An 18,737-nucleotide genomic window follows, 5' to 3' on the forward strand; every position below is an offset into this window, starting at 1 on the left:
TCCAAAGCTCTTTTCGTCTACACTTCGACTGCCAACTGCTTGCCTTTTTGTCTCACACGTACTTCCAGCACTTCCTTCTCCGCCACCAGATATTGCACTTGTTGTGACAAATGCTCCACTTCCCCCATCCAAGATACTTAATTGGTCTTCAGTAACAGACTTCTCTCTAGCTAGAACAACATAGCGCTCCTCGAACTTGAGTTTATCATCCTCAAGGGGACACACCTTCTCACCAATCTTATCACGCTCAGTCTTGACGGCGGCCAACTCCACTAAGTCGGCACCCAAGAAGCGAAGGTGACCAGATATCACCACAAAATATGGAGCAACATGGCATGCAAGGTTGCATCTGGAGAGACCCGAGAGTGAGATTCCATTTCGGGCGATACACATCATGGCTTCCCAGTTGTATAGAAACGACGCTAGATATGACACATTTAGAACCAGCTGCAGGATTCTTACTAAGATCACCGTCACTTGAATCGACTTCATCCCTTGTTCTCCTTTCCGGTCGCTAATCTAGTGCATTCGTTTCTTCGCTCACTTTCTCCGACTGATGTGAAGTGTCATCATCGAGAATGTCGATCACATTAGGCGAGCCTCCACACAGGAAATCAATGTTACGTTTCTTGCACAATAAACCACCAATCATGCTAGCCCCAACATCACCCATGAGCAGGGAGTCTGTCCAAGTTGTGCTCCACTTAACGGTAGTCTGAACGCCACCAGTGGACCCACCTTTCTCCGACCGCTCACCGGAAAAACAAAATGAAGGATCGCCATAAGAATCACCATTCACACCTATACCCGACAGACCAGAGTCATCTTGAGCGTCATGCCCTTCGTGCATAGTGTCCATAAGAACGTTCAGAACAAGCGCACGAGTAGTGCAAATAGGTGGTGGGAGAACCTCCACCAAAGGGACTTCATGATACTAAAGGTCACCCTTAAACTTCCCACGCAACACTCTCTTGAGGGACAAAACCCTCTCATGACCTAGAAATGAAACAACAATTATTAGATTACCAACCCCCTACCTAAGGGAAGATTCTCAAAGAAAAAAAGGGGGAGGGGAAATGGCATTGGTCGTCTCTCTCCATGTAAAATCGAGGCATCATCCGTTGGGCTCGCCAAGAAGAATTCATTCCTGTCGCTGCCAGGATGCAATCCTGCCAATCTTCCCCATTGAAGTAGATCGCCTTCAACGCTTGGGCCATAGACAAACTAGCGTCCAACAACTGAGGTGACCGGTCTGAAGAGATAGTCACACGATAATAGCAAGGACCAATCAGGTAGATATTAACCCACAACTACCGATCATGCCAGTTCTTTCGAGGAGCCCTCTGGTTAACAATAAATGCATGAGTATTGTGTTGTTGATAGAAAGTATGTACGCCAGACTGGGTGGATGAGGAAAAACTAGAAGGCATGGAGTTGAGGAAGTACACCCAAGGCCTGGCAAGCCAAATCGAACCCAACAATCTTATTAATATCATTAGGAGTAAGGTCATCCACAGAGAATCCATACTCGCACATAACCTCATCAAAAAAATCCGATATTGGCGGTCGAAGTCCCACTTCGAAAATCGACACAAGCACTTCAACCTTCCCCTTCCGGCCCCTTTCTTCGAAAATTACATTCCGTGCTTAGGCATAAACCCAAACCGTAACTGAAGAGACTTGAACTCTTCTGGTGTCGGGTTACTTCCAGATCGCATGGATGTCATTGTAGATATTGTACAGAAAACGATAGGAGAAGAGTAAACACAGATTGTTGTTTGGAAGGTTAAAACGTAGGAGATATGAAGAACAGAATCGCCCCTAATATAGAGGAATTTTAAAGACAAAGAATGGTTACCGTAGTAAAAACCTTCTGTGCAGAACGACTCTGTTGCACCAACAAACATCAGATCCATCCCCACCAAACGCATGTCTAGATCTAAGCTAGAACAACCCACGTACCCCAAGCTAACGTTGGCATTTACTAGCCTAGTGGACTTGTTAACGTATCCATCTAGGAATACGTCAAAGATAATGGGACGGTTATCTAAAGGACGACATAGCTAATGGTCGCTACTCAGCTCAAGTTCTAGGTTTGGGCCCTCTCCCTCACGGCATTATACTTAGGCGTCGACGTTCTAACGCCAAAGTCCAACTCAGAACAATTGGCTCCGGTCAATAACAGTGTGACAACCCGAAAATTTTTATCCGGTAAAACCAATCAATCCAATCAAAGGTCAGCCTTGTTTTCGTTGCCTTTTAGCCTTGTTAAGAGTCATTCTAATGAGTTCTAAGCCTAGTACACTTAAGGATTGAGTGTTACGAAGTATTAGCTTGAGATCAGAAGGTTGCACCCGAACCAGAGAACCCACCACTTGAGGTTCACGGCCGCAAACCTAGTTCACGGCCGTGAACTCTCTTCTAGCCGTGATCTCTTCCCCTATAAATAAGATCACTTAAATTTTCTTCATTTCTTTCCCCCTTGGTTTCAAACTCTCTCAAACTCTCTTAAGTATCATCCACTAAGAACTCTTATATCATCCCTAAAAAGGTTAGTAACACATCTATTCTTGTCTATGCTTGAAAACCCCTTTGTTTACACCTTAGATTCACCATCTTTCACTCCTAAAAACACCCTTTTCCTTTGATGCTTCATAGAAACTTACTAGGATCTTCAAACACTCACCAAAACACCCAAATCTTCAAGTGTTCTTCACCTTTGGGCCGTGAACCCTTCAAGATTTGGGCCGTGAACCAACTTGGGCCATAAACAACTCATCAAGTTGGGCTGTGAACCAACTTGGGCCGTGAACCATCCATTTGGGTCGTGAACTCCATTGGGCCGTGAACCATCCTTCATTTGGGTTGTGAACATCCAATCAACCTTCTATCTTGTTTCCAACACTTCTTTGGTGAGTTATCCTTGCATCCTAGGTTATTTCCCAATCACCTTTGTAGTTAGATTTGCTAATTTCATGCATATATGTATCAATATATGTCATTTAGGACTTGTTTGTGTCTTAGGACTTCATTCGTGGAACTTCTCATCCTTACACGAATCTTTAATTGAATCACCCACATAAGGTGAGTTCATACCTCTATAATCAATCTTTTAAATGTTTTAAATGCTTTTAAAGGGGGGGGGGGAATACAAGTTGAACACAATGCTAATTGTGTAAATGTTATTTGTTATAACCATCACGTTAAAGGATTTCTTATGCTTTTATAAGTGATCAAAACCATTCAAAAACTCTTTTTAAGTTATGTTACTTTATTGTTTATAAAACACCATTTTTAAAGTACGAGCATAACTCGGTAGATAATCAAGTCTTTTCTACAAATCATAGACAGATCAAAACAAACGTACTAGTAAACTATAATAGGTATAGTTTAGGGGTTCAAAACATACTATAACGAGAAACAGAAAGAACATACTATAAAGAGAAACAGGGAGGAACATACAATAACTAGAACAGAAAGAACATATAATAACAAGAACAAGATAACATTTATGTGAGGCTACTTCACGGCTTAGCAATATACGTGTTAGGTCGCGTTTTGTAACCAGAGTCTCATGGAGGGAGAACGGACATTGTGTGTATAGATCTATATGGGACTGACAAGCCCGCATCCCGACTGTTCGCTACAATTTGGCCGATAGGCTAAGGGGTGACAAATGCCACATCAGTTTCGACGCCAATAGGTCATCGTGTTGAACCCTTGTTGATCAGTATGGTTATAAAAATATCACATCTTAACCTTAATTAACAAACTGGCTTTAAGGTAGTTAGTGATTCAGTAATTACTTATACAATATTACTGAATATTTTCATTTTCCCATTACATTTATATAGTGATCTTCTCACATAAAAGGTAATGCAAACTATTTTCTAGTAAAGATAGTCTTAAACTTGGGAATACTTACAAAGGACAAACAATATAGTCGAGTCTTAGTAAATTCATTAAGAAAGGGGCCTATAATGCTAACTTTATGATTCCTCGGTAGATACATCAGGGATATATATATATATATATTAATCGGGTCTGGCAGACAGTAAGATGTGTGTTTTCCGCTTCATTTTTTGTTTCTTGTTTGGTTGTGGGCTTAGAGCAGATTCACCCAGGCTACTATCTATTCGATCTTAGCTATATATATTTCGTATACACCAAGTAATCATAAGGAGTACCAGGTATGGGTCAGGTCATAGTACACAAATTCAATACACTGTTTTCTAGTACAAAAAAACATACTTTTCAGTTAGAACATTTAGTAGGCTAAACTATAAACTTATCAGTGAAAGGGTTTAATCCATTTTATTAAACCAGGATAACATAAAGGACCTTTAGTGGTTAATTCTATATACCTTAGTTTATACATCAAGGTTATATATATAATTAATATCCGATAGGCAGTTGGATGTGTGCTTTCCGCCTTACTTCATGTTCCTTGTTTGGTTGTGGGCTTAGGGCAGATTCACCCATTTAACTGTCCGTTCGATATTAGATTATATATAGCTTGTATAAACTAAGTGATTATAGAAGGAACTATTGTGGTTACTATTTTTACTAAAAGAAATATATGATTTTCTTAAAGAATGTTTTCATCAAATATAAAGAACTATTACAATTAACTCCGTAACTACCAAATGAATGCGTCAGAGTTATATACAGTGAAGATCTAACAAACAATGGGATGTGTGACTTCCGCCTCATTCCATGTTCCTTGTTTGGTTGTGGGCTTAGGGCAGATTCACACAATCGATTGTCTGTTTACTCCAAATTGTATATAACTTGTATCCATTTAGTACTCATAGAAGGAATTGTAGAGTCATTTTTACTTTCATTCATCATATCATAAAATATAGGATTTTCTGGAGGAACATGCGAACTTTTCTAAAACAAATTACGACATACTTTACATCACTTAAATATTTATGAACTCACCAGCTTAAATGCAAATCTACTCTTTCAAAATAACTTGGATTCTCAGGAAACTAGCAAACAGGTACGCGCACTGGGATTCAGAAGATGGAGCATAGTAGCTTCATGTCTTGTTTTGTTATTTACTTTTGGATTCTATCTTATGTGAACCACATACTTTGTAAACACTTTAATATTAATGCAATGGTTTTTTGCTACTTTGATTACTATGATGCATGTGTTGTGATACTAAAAACGGAAATCTTCATAAAAGTCCCAATATTTACGGAAAAGTTACACTTTAGTCCAAAGATTTTTTTTTGAACGAAAAAGTCTCGAAAACCGGCAAAAATTTACAGTTTGACCCTTTTTGATCGGTTGAAACCGGTACCAAATTAATTTGGGACTATTTCGTAAACTAATCCAAAATATTGAGACTTTTCTGTAAACAAAAAATATAGGACTTTTCTGTAAACAAAAATATTATAACTTTTCTACAAACAGAACCCTTATTATTATTATTATTATTATTATTATTATTATTATTATTATTATTATTATTATTATTAAAATATAAATAAGAATACTATATTTTGAACTTGTTATTATTAATATTGTTACTAATACATATAAATGCATTTAAATAAAAAAAATAATATTAATGGCATTGTTTAAGGGTGGAGGTGGAAGAGATGTTGATGCTTTTAACATTGAAATCATGAATGTTTCCTTGTATATTTTTACTTTGTATATGGTCATTTCATATTTGTTGTTATTGTTTTCAATTCAGAATAATAATACTTAACAATTTAAAAGAAGTTACGTATTTGTAAAATTATTTATAAATAGTTTAAGCTAGAAGGATTTCTCACTTTGTATATAAAAATGTTTAAGGTGGAAGGATTATTTTTCAAATTCAACAGATCCACTACAAACATCTACATAGGTAGCCCATATCAAAATTCAAAAATATTAATTACAATATCTTGTTTAATAAAAATTAATAGGACATGTTTTTTGGATTAATACTGTTGAATTTTAACTAATACTTTTGAATTATTCCTATTCCTTTTTATTAAACAAAATATTGTAATTAATACTTTTGAATTTTGATATGGGTTACCTATGCAGATGTTTGTAGTGGATTTGTTGGATTTGGAAAGTAATTCTTCAACCTTAAACAATTTTATATACAAAGTGAGAAACCCTACTACCTTAAACTATTAATATGCAACTTCTTTCAAATTGTTAAGTATTAATATTCTGAATTGAAAACAATACTAACAAATATGAAATGACCATATACAAAGTAAAAATATACAAGCAGACATTCACGATTTCAATGCTAAAGGCATCACCATCTCCTCCACCTCCACCTTTAAACAATGTCATTAATATTAGTTTTTCATTTAATGTATTTATATGTATTAGTAACAATATTAATAATAACAAGTTCAAAAAATAGTATTCTTATTAATATAATAATAATAATAATAATAAGACAAAATTGCAAAAATGGTCCCTGTGGTATTCATTTTTTTGGGGTTTTAGTCCAAACCCCAACTTTTTTGGTTTCGTGGTCCTTTTGGCCACGTTTGTACGTAAGTTTGGTCCCTCGTAAAATTGAAATGACTGTAATGCCCTTCTGATATTTTTTTATGTTTTTTCTATTTAATTTAAATGAAAAGAAAATAATTAATTAATTTGGGCCCACATATCTCTCACACTCTCTCTCTCTCTCTCCACAACATTCAAGTGGCTAACTAAGGAACTAAAAACCCTTGAATGAGTTCAATTTTTTCTTGATCATAAAAACTTTAATGATTCACAGCTTCAATAAACACACATAATAAATGATTAATCTGATGAAAAAACCAGATGAATTTGTTTTCACTTTATTTCAAATGTTATCACAGACCTCTGAATTCATGATTATAAACCGAAAAGAAACTAAAAACCTGGATGAACCCAAACCACCTAGAAATCGACCAGATAACAAACCAAGATGAATTTAAGCTTTAACTGCAACCTGGTACATCAAATCCATCACAAAAACTAAAATTGATCTAAATTGCTAAACTCTGGACCGAAATATCAAACCCAGAAAAAAAAAACCCAGATGAATTCAATTTCCAAGAACAATTGCCCAGATCGAGAACTCGATCATATAACTAAACCCAGATGAAATCAGTTTCCAATAACAACTCACAACATCAAATTTGTGTTCAAGGACATACGAGGCAGGAGTATACAATTTGCATTAGGTTAAGATGTAAGAAAGTTAAACTAAGAACAGGGGCATGTTTATGTAAACAAATTTGAAACCATCTTGAACCTGATGTGTATGTCGACTGGCACAAGGATACCCCAAAAAAAAAGACATTTGCAGGTTTCTCTAAAGAAGATGATGATGAAGAGAGAATAATTTGAACTCTAGAATGATTAGTGTAGTAGGGAAAAGCTTGTCTAATACATAGAAGCGCACCTGAGGACCACATCTTCAACTGCCCTTACCTTTGAACTTCGATTGATCAGTGTATCAAGGCAAAATCATGAAGGGGAGGAGTCATCTCACTAAAGATAAGAGATGGTTTGAACCCAAACCAGATGGTAAGTTGGGTTGAACCTCGCCTTCAACCTCTAATAACCACCGGTCACACCTCTATATTCGAACACCCAAAACCACCATCGATCCTTGACAAATGCTATTATCATCTACCTTGAACCAACGATCCAGAAACTACGAACCCCCTTTCACATGTGCATTTTAGAGAGAGAGAGAGAGAGAGAGAGAGAGAGAGAGAGAGAACGTGGGGCCTTTCTTAATTTATTAATTATTAAAATAAATATATTAGTATTAGATTTAAAAAGAAATGAAAGAAAAATGAAAAATAAATAACCCAAGGGTATTACAGTCATTTCACTATTCATAGGGATCAAAAACGCAACAAAACTAGCTCAAAAGGACCACGAAGCCAAAAAAGTCAGGGTTTGGACTAAAACCCCAAAAAAATACATACCACAGGGACCATTTTTGCAATTTTGTCTAATAATAATAATAATAATAATAATAATAAGGGTTCTGTTTGTAGAAAAGTCCTAATATTTTTGTTTACAGAAAAGTCATAATATTTTTTGTTTACAAAAAAATCTCAATATTTTGGATTAGTTTATGAAATAGTCCCAAATTAATTTAGTACCGGTTTCAATCGGCCAAAAAGGGTCAAACTGCAAATTTTTGCCGGTTTTCAGGACTTTTTCGTTCAAAAAAAAATCTTGGGACTAAAATGTAACTTTTCCGTAAATAATGGGACTTTTCTGATGATTTCCCTACTAAAAATGACCTCCTCCGCCCCCGAAAGTTTCCGTCATTCCGGTTTGGGGGTGTGACAAATAGGCCAAAACAGTACCAACCACTCCCTACATAGACAAGTGTAGCGTTCAGAGTACTACTCTTCAGTGATTATGCACCAATAGCAGATGACCGCTAGTGGTGCATGATCCGCCAATAGGATGTCTCCACGTCCTGACAGTCCAGACAAGACAAAAAGTACTTTCGGGGACATACTCCCTCAACGACATGTATAAAAGACATCCTTCTTCTCCAGAAGTGGGGATCGCCTCGTTTTCTATCTCTAGCAGAACCTTAATTCTCTCATCCTGTTACTGACTAGACCGTCGGAGTCTAGTTCCGGGACCCCCTCCCGGACGACGACTAACGTCGTCTCTTTCTATGTTGTGATTCTCAGGCTTAACTCAAATGAAACCACCATTGACAGTGTTAAGCACGAACACATATCACAATATATATATATATATATATATATATATATATATATATATATATATATATATATATATATATATATATATATATATACAAACAAGTTTTCACTCTAGTTTTAGGTAAATAATGTTCCATGAAATATGGAAGCAACGTTGGTGGAGCACGAAACCTAGTATTTTATACATTATACTCATTTTATGGAGGGCATTCTAATTACTTCTCCACCCTAGTAGCAACCTCCACCCAAAGATGGACCTCTATAATGTTCCTCAAAATTTAATTAAGCATTATAATATGTATTTTGTATGAATATGTAGGAGGGTAAGATCAAATAATGAAGTGGTGCAATGTTTTGGACACAAAACATGTATTTTCTTGTACTTATTTCATCATAACTGAAAATGTAAAACTTTTATGTGGGAACTTGTTGTAGGAAAGTTGTTGTTTACTTTGATATGGTTATGCGGATTTAAAATTTGTCAAAATATAAGTTTCCATAAGGAAGTTATGGGTCGTTAAGGTATACGATGTATAGTAGATTGCCCAAATATGTAGTAGAGGACATCACTTGATCGTGTAAATGCATGAAACGATCATGTAAGCCTCCTAAAGTATGTAAATCTGAAAGAAAGAATGTATAATGTTATTATATGCCATCAAGAAGGATTATATGATCATGTAATCACTTACATGATTGTGCAAGATGCTATTTTGGGTCCTTTGTGAAGTTACACGATCGTGTAACTCATTAGGCGACCGTGTTACATGATCATGTAACTATTTCAATCTTTAAAAGAAAGGGGATAAAGGTTCCTTTTTAACCAAACACTTTTCACTCTTATTGTCACTCCAAAAGACAACGCTTGGGGAGATTTTAGAGCTCTTTACTCCAACAATTGAAGATTTAATTAAGCAATTTCAAGGAATCAAGAACCAAACCTCTATCCCTTGGATTAAAAGGTAATAAAATCCTCTCTAGCAAGTTTGAACAGGTTTTAATGGAAATTAAGTTTATGTATTAATGAATTAAGACGTATAGACAAGTTAGCCGTGGGATATAACTAATTTTGACGAAGTATTGAAACTAACACAGAGATAAGTATATGAATACGTAGGAATGATTTGATGAGATATATGAAATCAATTTGATATCTTAATGAATTAATACATATGGATGAGATATGTGAAGCTTAAATAGTTTTGCTCGCGAAGTTTGGAAATTTATGTGATCAAGTGAATAATCATTTTGAATAAATATTGGAGTTAAGATTTTTACATAACGAGTCATGTTATTAAGAGCTTAATATATCGTTTAAATATGATTTGAAAGAATAATGAGCAAGTACATCAAGTGAAGGTTGGAAGCCATGCAATAGTTAGTTTTCACAAACTAATGAGGTGAGTTTTATGTAGCTTTTTTGCTAGAAATACATGAATTAAGAAGCGAGTTTTAAGGTACTCTTTACAAGAGTAAGTATTAGCTACACTTATGTGGTTTTCAAATTATAAAAGTGCGGTATATGATATGTTAAATGATTTGAAAGATATATGGATAATTGATTTTGTTAAACTCTTTATAAAGAGTGAAGTAGAGATTGAATGATAAATATTTTGAAATGAATTGAAATGATAAAATTATGATTAAAGATTTATGAGTTATGTTAGAAAATGTATATGTTTGATATAAGAAATGTTTTATACTATGCAAATTGCTATGATTTATTTTGAAAGCATGGCATTGAGTGTGATTAAGTCTTGAAAATAAACATGTGATCATGCATGTTGAACGAATTGCATAGTAATAGTAAAGATATGTAAAAGACGGCTAGCTCGGTCCGCTAGGAGACTATTGAGACTCTGCTAGGAGAGTACCACCCGTCGTGAAGTTGGAGTCTTGGATAACAGGGCCATACCAGGATAATTTGTTCTCTTTATGTGGCTCGTACCTGAGATCACATAATGTGATAGGGTCCGCGTCGAACGTAAGATATAAAAGGGTAGAACATCCCAAAATGTAAGGAAAACGAACAATGAAATAGGACAGAATCTGTAACTTTGCATTGTGTGAGTACATGCATTTCATAATTATTAAATTGTTTAAAGTTTATGAAAGTGATATTTTTATCATATGTTGTAAATATTTTGAGTCTAAACTCATATTACTCATGAGAGATGATTGTCTTAGATATGTTTTATTTAAATGTGATGTATTCTAAGTTCAGATATGAAGTATTAGAAGATTGTGTATGTACTAATAGCAGTGAACTCTTAAAGTATATAAAGTGGACATAGCTTTTGACATTCTATACTTAGACTACTAATTGATTAAAGAAAAAGTTAGCAGGAACATAAGTGGCACATGCTATGTAATACAAATCATAATAAGATGTGATATGTGTGAATTGTGATAGCAAATATAGTTTCTATTAGTAGTGTGGAAAAAAAAAACTTTTGTTGTAAGCAAAAGTAATCAATGAACAAAAATGTATGTACCTTAATGTTAATAGCACCCGGGGACTAATACTGATCACTCAAAACCTGATTAATTGAAATTTTTATAAATTTAATACGGATGAAAGTTAAAGCAACCATATTTTACGTTTCTTTAACATTTTAAAAAAATTAGAAAATAATTGTTGTACCAAAAAATAACAATCACATAAATACACAATATCTATGCCAACGACCAAACATCTTAAATATACCATGTTAGAATTCAATAACTTAAATGTAACAAACCATAATAACAATTATTTCCATCACAATATGCTTTAAAATATAGAACCCCACACACACACACACATCTTTACATATAATCTATGACATACACATTAATCACCTCCACAGCACATCTCACAACACGCAAAGCACCCTAAAAACGCCAATGCACCACACAGCTGTGTCACAACAATCGCACATTGATCATTCATCTTTGAACAAACATTAATGCAGCACAAACAACAGCACTTCCCACACAGATTCACACAGCAGTTTCCTGCTGCTCTCACAAGCATTTCCGCTTGATCCGGTAGCTTCGGTTCATAGCCAGGTGGCGTGTTCTCATTCGTCGCCACCAAATCCCCATACCCCACTCCCAAATGCTGCAACATTTTTATTATTTCCGTTTTTTCCACCACTTCTGTTTTCTGCGCCTTTCCCTGTAACAATTCGTAATTTTCAGATATTTAATTCTTAATTCCTTTTTTTTTTTTTTTTTTGCGAAAGTTAAGGTAAATAAATAGTAAATAGTTACGTGTTTGACGCTGGATGACGTGGCGTGCTTTTCTTGGACTGTTTCTAACAAGACCATTCGTGTATGCTCGCTCACAACACCTGTCTGCATGCTGATTTTTGCTACCTATTATTTTTTTTTTTTAAATATATAAGAAAATATAATATGATTAGATGTTATGTGTTTAAAATCTAAATACAAGATTTAATTGATGTTACTACTGACCTTCTCCTCGAGCTTTTTATCTTGTGAAAACCATGCTTGTGTTGTGTATTGTTCAACTTGTTGCTTTGCCAGAATCTAGTAGTAAGCATTGAATTATATTATTATATAATTATATATTTTAGGGTTAATGCCATCTCAAGTTTTCAGGTTTTTGTCGGTTTTGCCCATAGTTGAATTTTATGTCCGTTTTTACCCTCATATTTTCCAAAAAATGTTCGGTTTTATCCTTTTGTGTTTCAGGTTACCATTATATTAACTTCGTAAAAAAACCCTTAAGTTTACAAAAGGGTAAAACCGAACATTTTTTGGAAAATATGAGGGTAAAAACGGACATAAAATTCAACTATGGGCAAAACCGACAAAAACCTGAAAACTTGAGGGTTTTTATGGCATTAACCCTATATTTTATATATTTTTTTAAGAAGAGCTATACCTTGTCAAGGGGTATGTCCTTTGACCTTTGGACCTTTAGGTCAACAGTGAAGGAACTCATATCTGTAAAAAGTCCTTTGACTTTTAGCATGTCTGGAAATCCACCTCTGTAACTCCCGAATATGATCAAAGGCCCTTCAGAACGAATGTCTGGAATAACTGAAGGATAAACCTGAAGAAAAAAAAGATAAAAACTAAAATAAGATTTTTTTTCAAATTGAATAAAGTGAAATAAAAAGATATTGTGTGAAATTATACCTCAAGGGAATCAAGATCATCTAGACCATCGATTGCAATGTTTAATAACACTGTAGATGCAGCTCTAGAAAACAATATGTCCATTTGAGCTTCAATCAAATCTGATTAAATAGACATTAAGCAAAAAAAAACATTAGTAACTGAGTAATATTCTTCAATTCAAGAAAAAATTTTAAATATATGTTTTCCTTTATGTTGAAGAAATAAAGATTACCTGCATCAGATGCAAATGCATAATGGCCTCTTCCAATCATTGCAAGCATTCTCAAGAAATACTGATTGCAGAATGAACCTACAGTGAAATATAATAATAATAAGGTAATTTATCTTTTTTTTATTTTAATTAGAATTGTTAATTTGAATGCTTTAATAACTATTACTACATTTCTGACAACAGAAATTTACAATGTAAGTATGTTTTTACAGTAAATTCTAAAACATGACATATTTTCATAAAGATTAACTTTTTAAAATATGGTTTATTTCATGATGTTAAAATTTGTATAATGTGTCATGGTATCTAAACTTTCAAATATGATTATTTTTGTGACAATCAATTTTTTTAAAACAACAAAATTTTACGTACAACTTGTTTCATGATGATAATTTTTAAAAATATGATCATATTTTCAATGGAAATCTATTGAAAAGTCCTTATGTTTTGACCTCATTAACGATTTAGTCCTTATCTTTTTTTTTAGACAATTAAGTCCCAAAAACGGGCAATTGTTTGCATTTTGACAAAATATGAGGATTTTTTCACAAATAAATCAAAATATAAGGATCTTTTTTAAAATATATTATTTTTAATTTTTTAATGATATCTTATTCTCAGTATATTTTTTCTGTCTAACGAATTGTATTATCTTACATCAACCTTATGGTATTTTCTTTGTCTGACAAAATATCTATTAAGGAAACAGTTTTTTTTTTCTTTTAAATATAACCGTTTTATAATATTTCTAACGCATTATATTATTTTATATGATAATATAAGATCAAAAAAGATTAAAAAAAATCATTACCTATACCAAACGTATAAATGCGAGGACACAAATCTGATCCTTCATTTCTTAGTTTCTTCATCATAACTTCACAAATTGTTCTCTCATTTTCCACAGCTCCATCTGTTATAAAGAAAATGATAGGAACAGAATGCTTGCTTCCAGATAACATCTCTACAGCCTGACAAAACATATAACCACAATAAACAAAAAGTACTTTTTTTTTTATTTATGTTACATAAAAAATTGAAACATCTTTTAATTAAAATTCAAAAAGAAAATAACCTTATCAAGAGCAATTGACATATTTGTCCCACCACCTGGAATAAAATTCATCCCAATCCACTCATTAGCATTGTCAAGAGCTTCCTTAGTTGCCAACTCCAAAGTTGATGAAAACAAAAAAGTCTGATCATTAAATGCCATTATACTAAATGAGTCCTTTTGATCAAGTTTTGATAATGCTGTAACAATTGCACTTTTTGTAGCTTCAATTGTCCTTCCCTTCATACTTCCACTTATATCAACAACAAAAAGCACTTCCTTCTTCATAGCCTATCATGTGAAAACAGAAAGAATTAGCATATTCAAGTAAAATGAATCCTTTTTTATAATTTAATGTTAAAAGAAACCTTTTTGCTGTGATCAGGTCCTGGAAATAAGTACAAAGAAAACATCTCCTTTTGGTCAACACTGAGAGAAGATGGAGATTGCAAAAAGACACCACCAAATGCACTACTTGTAGGAACCTAAAACATTAAAAAATAAATAAATAAATAAAATAAAATAAAATAAAATAACTTTTTAAGCTCTTATGATTTATCTCATCAAAGTAAATGTTCAAGAATCTTACTGAGTATGTAAACTCAAAATCATTCCTTGACCAAGAAAGAACATCTGCTTCATATAAAAACTCGAGTTTCCCTACTTCACGTTTTTTCTCCTGAAATGAAGCAAAGTTTATCACTTGGTTATTATGGGAATAGTGATAAATTATGGAGAATGAAGGCTGATGAAAGGTAAACCTTTAATGGATGACTGTTTGTCTTACACACAACTTCTGTACCCAAGCCAATGTTGACATTCAGTTGTATTTTTTCTTTTTTTGAGAGTTTCTTTCCAGCAGGAGTTACATACTCTGGGAAACTGAAAGGAACTTCCAATTTGAAATCCCCATTTTTATAGCTTAGTTTCTGGGACCATTTTACTTTGAATGAAAGATTTGAGCCACCATCAACCTGGAGAAGATTCATGGAAGTCAGGCTAAGTTTGACTTTTACAAATGATAAGAAAATCATGAGAGGTGGTTGCAGATTATAACCTGTGGTATTGTCAAGGTAAAAATGTCAGGTTTCAGAAAGCCTCCATCTTCAGGTTTGGCTAAAGTTTGTGTTTCCCCCTTTTCATCCATGACAACTAGTTGTGTTTTATATGATTTGTTGGTTACTTCAACCTCTACACCTAGAATTGAACCCTGTTAGCCAAATGATGCTTAAATTACTTTAGGACAACAGATAAACTCCAAAATAAAAATCCCAATTCATTTCTTTAACTATAGCATCTTGTTACTCCTTTAAATTGCATGTCTTGTTCCAAGGTTTTCAGAATAAAAAGGATACCGGAGATACCATATGAGCTTAACTGAAAGATGTAGAGAGCTTTTACGGGTTCGAAAGGCTAGAGATACGAAGTATTCATGTTAAATATGAATTGAAACTATAGGGCTTCTTTTCATGTATAGAAAACATGGAAGGTGAGAGATCACAGGCTATGTTCTTCCTAATTTCTTAGTAAAATTGTCCGAAATTTTTATATCTAACATTCCGACAACTTATTTTTTCGAATTATAGGGTAGAGCTATATATGCAAATAACAATTTCAAGCACAAAAAGTAGTGCCTTCTTTTATGAGTCTGTAAATGAGAATAAATTTGAAATTTCATGGAGTACCTCTAATCCCATCGGAACAGCGAGACGACAATCACACTTGGCACTCCCCATAACACAATGAATTCGCCATGAACCAGTCATCGTGACGAAGGCTGTGTCTAGATAACAATCAACCTCAATACCGATCCCGTTCATCTGAAGCGGAATCAACGCCGGCGGATCGCACCTGCCGTGCACGTGCGGCTGATAACTTGGGACGTCAGGGTTATCAACGATCCCTGGATTGGATATCACCGCGTAAACCATAGGCGACACCGGGTATAACAATCTCGTAGCTCTCCCCATCGCAATGATAGGCTTCGGCGGCGCCACCGATCTGTCTTTGCCAAAGTATATACGTTTCGACAGCCTTAAGCCGTCTTCAACGCCGCTCGTAAAGTCATCACCGGACATGTTGAATTTTTTATGACTCTCAGGTCAACTGAAAGACGAATTTTGGAAGAATAGGGTTTTGGAGTGGAGGCGTAACGGCGAGGTTTTGGTTTTCCTTCAATGGAGTCGCCGACGTTTTGGTAATGATTTCGGAGGAAATGAATGGTGCCTGATATCTAACGGTCCTCAGACGACGAAACAGCTATCACCTTTGGGTTTAGGGCCCCGTCCACTTTTAGAATCAGAATTTGATTTTTTAGGTGAATTTACAAAAATTCCCCTCAACTATTTATAAGTATTCACTTTTTGCCCTTAAAGAATCAATTACAAACTTTTTATCCTAAAAAAAGTAAAAAACAATGATTCTTTTTCTTTTGTTACGTCAACAATCAACAATCAGAATCAGATAAAGATAAAAGTTGACCAAATTAAACTCTAGGAAGTGGCAAATACAGACTATTTTAGTAGGGGTGTCCCTCATACTTCAAGCGGATGCACATAATAGAAAAAATTAAAAAAAATAAATAAATTTTTTTTACACTACAAGCCAGAAATTAAGTAGTTGCTCGGGACCCCCAATTCCCCACATAGGTCCGCCAATGACTCTAGGCTATAACAGTAGTTACGTTGTCATGTATGTTTAATTGAATAGTTTAACTATTTAATTACATAGTTTGAATTTTGAATTCGTTTAATAATTATAATTATTTTATGATATTTAACAAATTTAAATATAAAAGTTATAAAATATTGGTTCCTAATCATTATGGTCCGTTTAAAATGTCTAGGAATAGATACAAAAGGTACTAAAAATACATTAGGACTAAATGTAAGTTATTACCAAGAGACATCTAAAAATAATATATTTAGGATCAAGTAAAATAAGTCATAAATAAAAACAAAATTAAAGGACAATAGCTGATGTTCGTGAATAATTGAGGGGGTAGAATGTATCATTTATTTGATTAAAGTGCAGTAACGTGAAATCCACCCTGGCAATTAACTTGTATCAGTTGCCCCGTGCCGTCCTCCGGCCGGAGAGATGTTTGGACGGTTGGGTAGTGTTTTCCTATTATTTTTATTTTTTTATTCCTTACATAAAACAGTTAAAATAAGATAAGTATTTAAAAGGTTATAATCAAATTTTTTATTATAAAGATAAATATTAAAGTACAATTTTAATCGACTAATATAGGTGTAAATGAGTATACAACATATTATAAATCAAAACAAAAAGGAATGTGTTGTTTGTTTTTGCGAAACAAGAGTTCATGAAATCTACAGACCACCTCTGCAACTCTAGGTGGAACAAACAGCTGCAACCTATAATAACAAGTATGTTTGTTTTTTAACATTTGTAGACTGTTGCAGTAAACTGAAATTTAAATAAACTAATTTTATAAACTGAAAATAGTTTTCAACACCAAAATTTTAATAATTCTAGTCTTAAAACATTGAAAGAATACTAAAAAACATGTAAAAAACAAAAATATAAAACTTTTAAAAAAATCTTAAAAAATATAAAAAAAGTTATTAGTTTTATTCTAGAAAAAACTAATTTTAAAAAACATAAAAAAATAAAAAAATAAAAAAATTTAGAAAGTATTGCAAACGATGTCTACAAAATTCGTAAAAAATTACACACGTTATAAAAGATACAACTGAAACTGAAAATATTATTAACAGAAACGGTAAAAAAATTAAAAAAATCAAAGTTTTTTTTTTTAAAAATCAAGTTAAAAAATAGTAGAAACTATAAAAAAAATGTATCAAATCCGTAAATAAAAATTTTAAAAAATCAAAGTTTTAAAAAAAAGTTTAAAAAAAAAAAAGGTTATACCAAAATTATAGACAAAAGTCAAAAACACTTGGAAAAATGAAAGCTGAAGAGGTTTGAATAAACAAGTCAAGTGTTACGCCGCGCAGAACACGCGCAGAGGTTTTGTGGTCTGAAGTCTTCCAAAAAACAAACTGTTGCGAGAGAGTAAGTGTTATGCGTATGCTGCGCCGCGTAGCAAAAAGTGGTTTGAAGAGTTTTTTGAAAAAAATAAACGGCATCAAAGTCGTATATAATGACGAATACAACAACAACAACAACAACAACAACAAAAAAAAAAAAAAAAAAAAATGTCATCATTTATTCGTGTTTACTTATGCATGTATATCTCATGCAAAAGGAGACATTTTTTTCATATCACTGTAAGGCTAGTGGAAATAGGGTTCGTTAGTTTATTCGTGTTTACTTATGCATGTATATCTCATGCAAAAGGATCCTCGTTGGTTTTGCTAGCACAAGACTAACACCACCTCCTAGTATGTGTTAAAGAATGTGTTAAGAAAATATCATCACCTTGTTAGCTAGAGGATAGAGAGGAAGAAACAAAAAAAGGAAAGGTTGCTATTGGTACTTTTTTTTATTTGTTTTTGTTTTTCTTAAAACAAATGGCTCTGATTTGTTCTTTCCCATTTGTTTTTTTACGATCCAAGTGTATGTTTTTTAAGAAAAACTGGCATGTTTTAGCATGGTGTTAGATAGGAGCGGAGCTAGGATTTTATCA

The 18,737-nt window shown here is 33.6% G+C and overlaps 1 protein-coding gene across 1 annotated transcript; it reads right to left on the reverse strand.

The window, feature by feature from the left end:
- Positions 1–11,382: 11,382 nt before the first annotated feature.
- LOC111892509 (uncharacterized) lies at positions 11,383–16,401 on the reverse strand. The gene is made up of 13 exons (XM_023888554.1): positions 15,808–16,401; positions 15,180–15,332; positions 14,884–15,096; positions 14,712–14,801; positions 14,491–14,607; positions 14,144–14,413; positions 13,880–14,039; positions 13,069–13,146; positions 12,855–12,955; positions 12,598–12,768; positions 12,165–12,239; positions 11,961–12,065; positions 11,383–11,865 (listed from the first exon to the last, which is right to left on the reverse strand). The coding sequence occupies exons 1-13, from the start codon at positions 16,198–16,200 to the stop codon at positions 11,539–11,541; spliced, it is 2,253 nt and encodes a 750-aa protein (XP_023744322.1). The 5' UTR covers positions 16,201–16,401; the 3' UTR covers positions 11,383–11,538.
- Positions 16,402–18,737: the final 2,336 nt, after the last annotated feature.

The sequence above is a fragment of the Lactuca sativa genome, chromosome 5 (genome assembly GCF_002870075.4).
Source record: "Lactuca sativa cultivar Salinas chromosome 5, Lsat_Salinas_v11, whole genome shotgun sequence".
Classification (NCBI taxonomy): Eukaryota; Viridiplantae; Streptophyta; class Magnoliopsida; order Asterales; family Asteraceae; genus Lactuca; species Lactuca sativa.

Bases quoted from the DNA above. Each gene is read 5' to 3' on its own strand.
- LOC111892509 (XM_023888554.1), bottom strand. From the start codon at position 16,200: ATGTCCGGTGATGACTTTACGAGCGGCGTTGAAGACGGCTTAAGGCTG. The intron at 14,414-14,490 runs GTTTCTTTTAAC...TTCACATGATAG, and splicing joins GACCTGATCACAGCAAAAAG to GCTATGAAGAAGGAAGTGCT. The intron at 12,066-12,164 runs GTCAGTAGTAAC...AAAAAATAATAG, and splicing joins ATAAAAAGCTCGAGGAGAAG to GTAGCAAAAATCAGCATGCA.